We start from the raw sequence: 12,723 nt of genomic DNA on the forward strand, positions 1-12,723 counted from the left end.
AAATACATGTCAGAGTTATGGGTCTTGACCCAGTGAGATTGGTAATTGATCTAGAAAAAGAAAAAATAAGTTTCAAATCTATATGCCTTTTAGAAATAGCTGTATGTACTTGCACGCAAAACTTTAACCAGAATTTTCTAAGTCCAAAAGGGGGCATAATTTGGCCAAAATGAAAGTCAGAGTTATGGGACTTGCTGCTATCAACTAGTTTTATAACCCCGAAGACACATATGAAGTTTCAAAACAATATCTGCATTAGTTTTGGAGATAGTAACTTGCATGTAAAACTTTAACCAAAATTTTCTTAGTCCAAAAGGGGGCATAATTTGCTCAAAATACATGTCAGAGTTATGGGACTTGACCCAGAGAGGTTGGTAATTGACCTAGAAAAAGAAAAAATAAGTTTCAAAGCTATATGCCTTTAATTGATGGCTGTATGTACTTGCATGCAAAAACTTAACCAAGGTGTGACGCCGACGCCGACGCCAGGGTGAGTAGAATAGCTAGACTATTCTTCGAATAGTCGAGCTAAAAACAACAATAAATTAAAGGAGAAATGCAAAATTTAGGTCAGAGTTATGGGACTTGATGCTAACAACTAGTTTGATAACCCTGAAGATACATGTGTAGTTTCAATTCAATACCTGCATTAGTTTTGGAGACAGTAACTTGCATGTAAAACTTGAACCAGGATTTTCTAAGTCCAAAAGGGGGCATAATTTGCTCAAAATACATGTCAGAGTTATGGAACTTGACCCAGTGAGGTTGGTAATTGACCAAGAAAAAGAAAGAATAAGTTTCAAAGCTATATGCCTTTAAATGATAGTTGTATGTACTTGCATGCAAAAACCAAGGTGTGATGCCGACGCTGATTCCAATGCCAGGGTGAGTGGAATAGCTAGACTATTCTTTGAATAGTCGGGCTAAAAACACACACAAAAACAACATGTTTCCTGATTTGGTACACACTGTCTTTTTTGTAAAATCTAATAACCATAATAAAAGAGGTGAATTTAAATATGAGCTAAAGAAAAAAATCTTTATTTGAAAACTACAAGCCTTCATTAAATATAGCAAAAAATGTATACAGGGTATGCATACCCCATTTGCAAATGAAACTTCAGCAAGGTATAATTCCAATATCTATTAATTTGTTTAGGTGTGAGAACCCCTTGTTCATCACTTTTGTATTCATGTGTGTATTTCAGCCTTGTAACAATGACAATGCCAAATCAGACAGCAGTAAATTTGAAAACTAGATGCCCACGGGTAACATGTCGAGCCCACCAGCTGCCAAAAGGACCGGGAGCTGCACATGACACTCCCTATCTCATTGAGGCAAACACTTAAGCCAAATAATAAAGAGATTGCAAAAAGTTACAATATAAGTTATTTAAAGTAACAACTAAGGGACGTAAATCTTAAAAAAAAAAAATTCTAATTCCACACAAAAATCCTCACCAGGAGAGATAGGTCAAATTCACCTGAAAAGTGGATGTAACATGCATGTTATACTACAGAAAAGTGGTCTTAATTACATAAGCTATTTATAGTAACAACAAAGGGGAGTAATTCTAGGATCTTGCGCATGACATTCAGTCTCATGATGATGAACAATTGTGCGAAGTTGAATCAAAATCCCTCTATGCATAAAAAAGAAATGCTCCAGACAGTCATTCTTGTATCTGACTTTTGACCTCTAAGTGTGACCTTAACCTTAGACCTAGGGAACTGGTTCTTGCGCTGACACTCCATGCATGTCAAAGTTATGGTCCGGACAATCAAATCCGGACGGACGCACGCTCGGCTCGGCAAAAATGGTCATTTTTGGACCTTTTGGAGAGCGAAAACATGAAATATTGACGTGAAACATCTTTACTTGGAATTATAAGAATTTTTTTTTTCTGGTGTTAAAGCATGTGTAAAATTAACTTGATCCTACAGTATATCTCTGAGTAAAATTGTGAGAGATAAATTATTTCCTCACTAATTTTGCCCCTGCTAAATGCAAAGGTTAGTTGGAGAAAACTCAAATTTAACTACTTATGTAAATTAACATAACACCAGCAAGATTGTGAAGGTTAAATTACCCCATCACTAATTTTGCCCCTACTAAGTAGTAGTATTATACAAAGATAAGTGGGAGAAAACTCAATTTTAACTACTTATATAAGTTAACATAAAACCAGTAAGATTGTAATGGATAAAAAAAAATGTACTTCATCACTAATTTTGCCCCTGTTAAATGCAAAGATAAGTTGGAGAAAACTTAATTTCAACTATTTCAGAATGAAATTACTTCATTACTCAGAACAAAATGTTGGCAAATCATGTGATACAAAGAAACTGTTGTACACTGCAGGTACTTCCACTCCTCAATGAGTGATGGTCATTGTCATTTGATGGCTATCACCACTCTGACATGTCTTGTTTTGATTATCCTTAGAAGCTGACCATCACCAACATGACCCTCACTCAACTAGGATAACGTGCTGGAGTAACCTCTCACAGCGTCCTTGTACCACATGACCTACCTATGTCAGGTGATAACACACACTGACCTAGCACTTTACTGATGAAGACAGTGCTTTACAGTCAAAATAATTATCCAGTTATAGTCAAATCAAAGTTTCCAAGTCAAAACATCAAATCCTGATCAAGAAAACAACCTTTATAGTTGCAATCTGAACTAATTTTACTGTCACTAGTCAAGCAGGAGAAAGAGATTTTGCTTATTTCAACTTGATAGAGAATTGTAGTTGAAAGAGTAGTTTATATAGAGAATCTAAGATGTGTATATTGCTAATTTCACTTCAGCCAGAGAATCTGCATAACTATAATATATTGCTTATTTCACCTCAGTCAGAGAATATGTAGAAGTGTATATTGCTAATTTCACCTCAGTCAGAGAATCTGCAGAAGTGTTTATTGCTAATTTCACCTCAGTCAGAGAATCTGCAGAAGTGTACATTGCTTATTTCACCTCAGTCAGAGAATCTGTATAACTATATATTGCTAATTTCACCTCAGCCAGAGAATCTGCACAACTATATACTGTTAGTTTCACCTCAACAGAAGAATCTGTAGAACTGTATATTGCTAATTTCACCTCAGCCAGAGAATCTGCATAACTATATATTGCTAATTTCACCTCAGCCAGAGAATCTGCATAACTATATATTGCTAATTTCACCTCAGCCAGAGATTCTTCTCAAGTGTATATTGCTATTTTCGCCTCAAAAATTTTTTAAGTGTGGAACCCTGGTAAAGATTATTCTTGTAAAGGAATACTATACTATTTAAACAATTTTTCTACCCTAGAAACTTTGAGCTAGTATCAGTCCATAACATTAATGTTTTATATGAGACACTGTTTTTTATTATACCTCATACTACTATGCTTTCATTGCTACTGAAGCAACACACTACTACTGCTAATTGGATGTTTAATACAAAGTGTACATTAAATCAATATTTTAGTTTTCAAAACTTTATTAACAATAAAAGGTTAAAAGTCATTCAGGTTATTACGAACATTAACACCAAATGTTTTATCAACTGTTTAAATATACACCCCATCACAGTAAAAACTGCAAGGAAACAGACAAAACGTGCAAAGAAAGAAATAACAGTCCTTTTGTTTATCAATACGCCACCTTAACTATTCTACCAGTGACCAATAAGACAAGATCATACTACACCAAGCATAAGGTAAGCCATGCAAAATATAACGTGTGTGAGGCGAAGCAGTAAAATATACACAAAAATGTGAGATTTTCATCAAAATAATCATAACACCATACATGTACATGTAGCGGATACCTTAGTGTTGAAACGAGCCCTTTTAGGGCGCCTATACATCTGGGAGCTGCCAGGGCCCCTAGGAGTTGACGAGCTGGATTCATCCTAGTATCATATACATGTATAAAAACGTCAATAAAAATTTATATAAAAAATGAAAACCTTTACCATATCGCAACATTGTTTGATTACGTCACATAATTTAGTGTTAACTTTATTAATTGGGATGTCACTTTAATTATACTATTTCTTGTGCTTAGTACTATATGTTTTGCTTCCTATTAAAACTTTTTAACTGTAGTCCTTTACCTAAAATTGAACCTTAATGTTAATGCCAACTAATACATAATCTTAGCAAAATTCTAACTTAAGGCTTACTGAGATTTTGTTTAACTGTTCCATGTATCAAGCAAAAATATACTATTTTTAATTACTTTTCTCTAAGATTTTACACTTGAACTTAACGTAGTTGTTACAAATTTCAAACACTTATTATATATATATATATATATATATATATATATATATATATATATATATATATATATATATATATATATATAATAAGTTACCTAAACACCTATCACTCCGTAAGCTTTGTTACAAAACTTTAGACTAAGCCAGTCTCAGCTATTGTTACAGCTATTGTTTAGAAGTATGTTAGTGCATTACAAACCAACAATATTACTAAAAACAGTCTCGACTGTTAGATAACACGGTTACTTCACACATATTTTTTTAAAAACATGACCATTCCATTGTTAGACTAATTAAATGTTCTAAAGTTTAATGTTTTCCTGAACGTCAAGCTCAACATGCATCAATCACTCCTATATACCTGTGATGTTGACAGATATGTATAATTTGTTCCTGATTCAGAATACATTGAAACTTCTGTACCTTCCTTTTCAAAATGTACTCTACGAGACTTTTTGTCTAATTTACTAATTGTAATTCTGACAGAGGGATGCGAATATTCCCTCTCCATGTCTCCATCCTGTATGTTAGTGGTAAAATGCATTAAGGGTAGAAATAGGATTATGGGTAAAACAGTTCAAAACTTAGGGAAAAGTGTAACATGGTTAAAGGCAAAAAAAAAAGACTAGTATAATTGTGCAATTACAGCCTTTCAATAGTGCTTAGCTGGAAAAAATATAATGTTGAAGATTTATTCAGATAACTGCTACACTGTTGTTTTTACAAATAAATCAGAATAAATCACTCTTGAAGAATTAAAAATTTGTTATTTGACCTATGTTGGAATTTTTTTAAACATTTTGTTCCAAAGCAGTTTTACAGCGCCTGTTTTAAAGATCAAGATATATACTGCGACAATTTAAACAGAAATATTAAATTCAACAACAGTGTTCAAGTTGTGCAATATTGTATCAGAGTTAACATATTTTTATCTAATACATAAACAGAAATATTTCACACCTTCCCTTTTCCACGAGTTTTTCTCCAGGTTCCCATGGAAGCATCAGTTCCCAGCCTCATTGAAAGTTCTGCTTGAGACAATTTGACAAGATCTCCTGGTTCAATACCTTGCTCTTCTGCTTTATTCTGAAATGCAGAAAAATTGGACACCTTTAAATAGTGTACCTACATAAAGCTCATTCTGGAAAAGTTACAAAACTACAACATATTACAGCTTGAAGTAAAACAACTTGGATTATAATTGTCAATTCTGTGCAAAATTTGAAATGAAAATTTGGCATCTCTGAAGTTCTGAAGTAAATTCTGTGAAATCTTTTGATTTTATGGGCATGGAATTTTGTGGTTTTGGGCTAAAAAGACTATTTTGTGAAGATATCACTTCGTGAATTTCAACTTTTGAAGATCAAATGAATGGAAGTGTTGTTAGTTTTTTTTTTTTTGGATTTAAACCAAGAAATTAATCACACATTGATATTAATGATTTGACAGTATAAAATTATACACACTGAATGTATTCTTAACCCTTAGCCTGCTAAATTTCTACAATGGACTGGTCCATCTTCCAATTTGGGCAGTACCATTTATCATTTGAAGGGGTGTTTACTAAAAATTTACTGACTGAATAGCAAACAGTGTAGACCATGATCAGACTGCACGGATGTGCAGGCTGATCTTGGTCTGCACTGGTCGCAAAGGCAAAACCAATCGCCGCCAGCAGGCTAAGGGTTAAACAAATGCTTTGTGTTCAGGTTGAATAAAATTTAATATGCATTAGCAAATTAACATGCTTTTGACCCTGAAAGTTAAACCATTAGATTACAACAGCTAGAAGGTCTGCACTTACCACCAAATAGGATTTAAACTGTTCATCTATTTTAGCATGCAAACTGTGCTGTATTTCTTTTATCACAGGTGTCTTTGGTCTCTCCTTGTCATGTATCTTACTCTTCAACTTGTCTGACAACTCTACTTTCTTCTTACCATGAGAGTCCAAGTATGTTCTGTAGTGAAAATTAGGGTCTGGTTAGCTCAGATGTGTAACAGTTACATAAATACACTATTTTATTGTTCATTATTCATGTATGAATATTAACGTAAATGAACAAACTTTAAATACTAATTTCTGAGGAACACAATCACTCTTCTAAACTTTCTAAATAATGCCAAGGAAATATTTTACAATGTGCTATTCACCAAACAACAAGGCTTTGCAGACAACAGAAACTGACTGGACACAAGCAGAACTGGGGTTATATTGGTGCATAATTTGGTTTGAATAACATAAATTTGGTTTGTGACAAAAAAATTTCTTTTCTCAATTACCATGTGCACCGAAGACAGATTAAAAAGAAGGTACTGATTGCAGTTTTAGTGAAGTTTTTACAAATGAGCCGCGCCATGAGAAAACCAACATAGTGGGTATGCGACCAGCAAGGATCCAGACCAGCCTGCGCATCCGCGCAGTCTGGTCAGGATCCATGCTGTTCGCTAATGGTTTCTCTAATTACAGTAGGCTTTAAAAGCAAACAGCATGGATCCTGACCAGACTGCGCGGATGCGCAGGCTGGTCTGGATCCTTGCTGGTCGCATACCCACTATGTTGGTTTTCTCATGGCATGTCTCAAATATGCTTACTGTTTGGAAAAAATTTGAATCAAATATACCAGCTTGGCCTTTCAACCACAGCAGCTCCACCTTTCCAACATACTAGCTATGCTTTCCAACAGGTCAATTAACTAAATGATAATCTACTTTCACATAAAACTAGAAAATGCTTTTGTAAAAAAGCGCATGTCTCCCCCAATGCAAAGTCCTATAGGCAAGAAGTCAATAGGGGTCAGGAGCAAAAGTCAAAGAGACACTGATGGTTGGCTGCAATAGGGATCATCTACTTGGCATGTCCAATCATCCCGCTAAATTTCAACACTCTTGGCCTAGTGGTTCTCAAGTCACTGTTCAGGTTTCCGTGACCTTGACCTTTGATCAAGTGACCTCAAAATAAATAGGGGTCATCTACTCTGCAAGTCCAATCATCCTATTAAGTTTCAACATTGTAGGTCAAGTGGTTCTCAAGTTATTTCCAAAAAATGATTTTACATGAACAGGCCACTGTGGCCTTGACCTTTAATAGACTGACCCCAAAATCAATAGGGGTCATCTACTCTGCATGTTCAATCATCCTATGAAGTTTCAACATTCTGGGTCAAGTGGTTCTCAAGTTATTGATCGGAACTGGTTATCAATGTTCAGGCCCCTGTGACCTTGACCTTTAACGGAGTGACCCCAAAAACAATAGGGGTCATCTACTCTGCATGTTCAATCATCCTATGAAGTTTCAACATTCTGGGTCGAGAGGTTCTCAAGTTAATGATCGGAACTGGTTATCAATGTTCACGCCCCTGTGACCTTGACCTTAAACAGAGTGACCCCAAAATCATTAGGGGTCATTTTACTCCGCATGAACAATCATCATATGAAGTTTCAACATTCTGGGTCGAGAGGTTCTCAAGTTATTGATTGGAAATGGTTTTCCATGTTCAGGCCCCTGTGGCCTTGACCTTTAACAGAGTGACCCTAAAATCATTAGGGGTCATCTACTCTGTATGACCAATCATCCTATGAAATTTCATCATTCTGGGTCAAGTGGTTCTCAAGTTACTGACCGGAAATGGTTTTCAATGTTCAGGCCCCTGTGACCTTGACCTTTCACAAAGTGACCCCAAAATCATTAGGGGTCATCTACTCTGCATGACCAATCATCCTATTAAGTTTCAACATTCTGGGTCAAGTGGTTCTCAAGTTACTGACCGGAAATGGTTTTCAATGTTCAGGCCCCTGTGACCTTGACCTTTAATGGAGTGACCCCAAAATCGATAGGAGTCATCTACTCTGCATGTACAATCATCCTATGAAGTTTCAACATTCTGGGTCAAGTGGTTCTCTAGTTATTGATCGGAAATGGTTTTCCATGTTCAGGCCCCTGTGACCTTGACCTTTAACAGAGTGACCCCAAAATCAATAGGGGTCATCTACTCTTCATGACCAATCATCCTATGAAGTTTCAACATTCTGGGTCAAGTGGTTCTCAAGTTACTGACCGGAAATGGTTTTCAATGTTCGGGCCCCTGTGACCTTGACCTTTAATGGAGTGACCCCAAAATCGATAGTGATCATCTACTTTGCATGTACAATCATCCTATGAAGTTTCAACATTCTGGGTCAAGTGGTTCTCTAGTTATTGATCGGAAATGGTTTTCAATGTTCGGGCCCCTGTGACCTTGACCTTTGACGGAGTGACCCCAAAAACAATAGGGGTCGTCTACTCCAGCAGCCCTACAACCCTATGAAGTTTGAAGGTTCTAGGTCAAATGGTTCTCCAGTTATTGCTCGGAAATGAAGTGTGACGTACGGACGGACGGACAGGGCAAAAACAATATGTCTCCTGGGGGAGACATAATTCTTACTTCTGTATAAAGTTTGCATGCTGTTCCCTTCGCTGCATTTCCTTTTTGTTTGTTCCGTACGACAGGAAGGTTTCTATGTCTGTAAACAATCCTACCATGTTCAAACATTCTTTCTCTTCTTGTTCTACAAGATGCTTCTTGAAGTTTGACATAATTCTGAAAAAGAAAAATATCTTATACTTTTTACAACACATTAAATGTGACTGCTTTATTCCACTAGCTTGTTTCTGTACATAAACATATAACACAAAATTGCACAGCACATTATAGTGTACCATATCAAATACAAATATATCTGCTTTCATATACTCTCTTTACTAAAGTTTAAGAAGACCCACCAAAACAATAAAATTAATATTACAGTTTTCGGTTGCATTTTTCTGATTCAACATTTCAACTAAATTTTGTGAATTTTTTCCCTAAATCTGACTGATGCATACCTTTTAAGCTATGAAATGGCTCTGCATATACTGGTTATAAAACAGGGAATTTTACTTACGCCTTATTCCCAATCATCTCGTGGAAGGGAGGGGGAGGACGGGCAGATTTTTTCTCACCATCATCAAAGTCCATATCATCTGCATCTTTTTTCTAAAATGAAATAATAAATGCATCTTTTTATACTGCTCTATTTATTCATTTTGTAATAATTATGTAATAAATACATTTTGTTTGATTTTATAGCTTTAAAAGTAATTTTGATTATTTTTTATTATTATTTTGTACTTTTTAAATAATTGTTTCTTTATATCAAACAATCCTGTTTTTGCTGCTGGTATTTCATGTGTGCATGAAAATTCATTACAAATAATTGAAAGTATATTTAAAGATACTGAGATAAAAAAAAGAACTTTTATACATACCAACCAACCCCATTTACAAAACATCAGTATATGTTACAAAAAAATGAACTAATAAAAAAAAAAACATGTTACTCAAGCAGAAAATGTAGAAATATAGAAAGAGCAGATTTAAATTCAGAATGAGAAAAGTATTTTTAATTTTTAAAAGTTACATGTATAAAGTTCAAGGACAAAAGTCACACCTCAAAAAACTATTTATACTCAAATAATTCTAAATCCATTTAACTTTACAGACCTCTTTCAAAATCCTCTTCCCTACATTTAGTTTCTAATATTACAACAAGAGTCGCTCACCTGAGGAAATCTTGTGACCTTACTTCTGACCAAGTTTGGTCAACATCCATCCAGTGGTTAATGAAAAGAAGTCATATAATTTTTTTCTATTTTTAGTTCTCTAATGGCCCTTAGTGCAGTAAAACAGAACCCTTTAACAAATATGAGGAAAGTCCATATCAGGATGTTACAGACCCAATTTGATGAAGATCCATCATGTGGTCCATATGAAGCAATTGTTTAAAGAGTTTTTTTTTGCTCCTGACCAAATCTGGTGAAGACTATCAGTGGTTCATAAGTAGAAGTTGTTTAAAGGCTTTTCTTTATCCATACCCTTGACTTTGAGAATTTTAGCTGTGGTTTCATCAAAAGTCGGGAAAATCCAAAGACACTCATTTCTTTACAATAACATGCAGCTTTTTAAGGCTATACGTGTTTCCAGAGAATTATCCATTTCTTACCAAATTATTTTATAAAGAGTAATTGGGAAAAAGACTTCTTTTCATTTTGGAATATGACCCCAAAAATAACAATAAAGTCAGCCAAAATAATTACTGCATTAACTGCCTCTTCTTCAAAGGAGGCATTAAAAACTTGAGATAGATCTATCCAGTGATGCTATAGACCAAGTTTAGTGAAGCTCCATCAGACATTCATGAGAAGAAATTGTTTAATGTAAAAAATCTAATGTTGGACAACAGACACAGCATGATCATAACAGCTCAACCTGGGTCCATATACAACAATGTTTGAAGGCTGAAATTCAAACGTGAACTTCAAAATACTAAATTTGCTTTCTGCTCCATCTTCGTTAAATTATCACAGATTGTAAATAATCTTTACACAAGTGTAAACCCTCATCCTGCTAAATTTCTATAATGAACTTGTCCATCTTCCAATTTGGACAGCACCGTTAACTGTTAAAAGGGGTGCTTACCAAAAAGATACTGGCGGAATGGTGAACAGTGCAGATCATGATCAGACTGCATGGATGTGCAGGCTGATCATGATCTACACTGGTCGCAAAGGCAGAATCAATTGTATCGAGCATGATAAGGGTTAAATCTGCAGCTACAGATAAATCAGCAAAATATCTGCAGTACAAATTTGCTAAAAACAGAGATATGACAAACTGAATATTTGAGACTTAGAAGTTTAAATTTCAGACCTATAATAAACATTGATGAAAACTGGCCCGTAGAGATAAAGGACAAGCCAAAACTTTCTACAACTTATTAAAATAGCTACAAAATGTTCAATATAAAGTCTCTGATCTATGTACTTACATTATGGAAATATACATAGGACTTTACAGTTTGCTGGTCCTCAATCTATGATTAGCAAATGTTACTTCACTTACTTTATACCAACCACAGTTATAGCTACTGGTACTGATGATAAACTCGAACAGATGATAATGTCGACCACCTTCAAATTATTCAGTTGCAATTGTTCTTTTATATAACTGAACATGCCGTCTAATAGTAACCACTTAAAACACCAACTGGTGTAAACAAAAACAAAATTGGTAAATATTCTGTTTAAATAAATGATTTACATTTGTCTGTTTAAAAAATATTTGTCCAAAAATACTGGGGAAGAGGATGTTTGTTGCGCATGCTCACTGTCAACACACGAAGGCCTGACATTGGGTCACATTCCATTACCTGATCGGGAATGACCGTTGCAACATTTTTGAGAAAGTTTCAATATAATACTAATGAGATTTTTTTTAAATGACAAAGTGGTCGAATTTATCATCAGTCAACGTTCGTACAGTCACCATTTTACATACCCCTTTCAGGGCCCCACTTCTTGTGAGTTTGCTTACTAAATATAAATTTAAATTATGTCAATTATTCAGTAAGAGCTAAGCTTTATTTTGATATCAACCATTGATAACAATTTGCAGAAATAAAAAAGTTACAGGTAAAAAAACTCATTTTCTGTTCGAGTTTATCATCAGTACCAGTATATTTTGACTACACTTAAGTGATTTTTTTAAAACAGAGTTTTGGACACATACAGTACAACTGAAAAGACATACATTTGTATCATAAAATCTACACACACTAACATACGGTATAACAACAGTTAACACGCAAACACATTTACAAGCAGTTGTCTGCCCTTTCTACATGCAAAAATGAGCAACAAACATGCAATTCATGAAATAAAGAGCATAAATATCATCTTGTCCACTTCCTGAATTTTTTAAGTAAACTTTTGTCTTTAGGTAGAATATTGGGACCTGTAAAGCATCAATGATCAAAATAACATGAAAGGGGGATAATCATGTACAAATAAGCAATGGAGGTGACTTAGAAATAATTAAGGCCAGATGGGGTTTATACACATATAATTACAGTTTCATTTACTGAGGATAACAATTGGTAACATTTTGTATGTTAAAAGTTACAATAGCACATACATACAGTTACCGTTTCATTTACCGAGGGTGACATTTGGTAATATTTGTAATAACATTCATGTTGTATCTAGCCCAGCATATGATATAAGCACATTTAGCCTAGCCATATTACCTGTATCTGAATATTACCTTTCTCTAGAAATGGAAATAACAAGATATGCAGCTAGAGAAACACAGACTAGCTTTGATAAAGTTAGGCCAAACAAGGAATTGTGAGTTTCTACATCCTCCATTTTAAAATAATGCAATTTTCTATAACACGGCCAAAGAATCAAGATTAAGAAGGCCAAAACTAAGAAATGAAACAATAGAAACACACAATTTATATTTGGCATCAGAGGTTTTTAGTTACTGTCAATTGAACTTAAGTTATTTATGACTTAACAAAATAGCTGTCTTTTTTTTTCATTAGTATAAAATAGACATGCTTTTAATTTGGCATTGAATAAGCACC

At 34.6% G+C, this 12,723-nt stretch overlaps 1 protein-coding gene across 23 annotated transcripts in view; it reads right to left on the bottom strand.

Annotated features, from left to right (window-relative positions):
* Nucleotides 1-12,723, bottom strand: part of LOC123527871 (uncharacterized) — a 72,532-nt gene that overhangs the window by 17,227 nt on the left and 42,582 nt on the right. For 20 of the 23 annotated variants that reach the window (XM_053519466.1, XM_053519481.1, XM_053519451.1 and 17 more), the window contains 6 exons: nt 9,202-9,293; nt 8,703-8,858; nt 6,083-6,239; nt 5,239-5,364; nt 4,640-4,798; nt 3,823-3,906 (listed from right to left, as the gene is read on the bottom strand). In XM_053519466.1, coding sequence (XP_053375441.1) covers nt 3,823-3,906; nt 4,640-4,798; nt 5,239-5,364; nt 6,083-6,239; nt 8,703-8,858; nt 9,202-9,293 — 774 coding nt within the window. Of the gene's footprint in view, nt 1-3,822; nt 3,907-4,639; nt 4,799-5,238; nt 5,365-6,082; nt 6,240-8,702; nt 8,859-9,201; nt 9,294-11,124; nt 11,170-12,723 lie in introns of all 23 variants that reach the window. The other 3 variants (XM_053519384.1, XM_053519423.1, XM_053519461.1) reach the window with 3 other exon arrangements.

Source organism: Mercenaria mercenaria, chromosome 1, assembly GCF_021730395.1.
Source record: "Mercenaria mercenaria strain notata chromosome 1, MADL_Memer_1, whole genome shotgun sequence".
Lineage (NCBI taxonomy): Eukaryota > Metazoa > Mollusca > Bivalvia > Venerida > Veneridae > Mercenaria > Mercenaria mercenaria.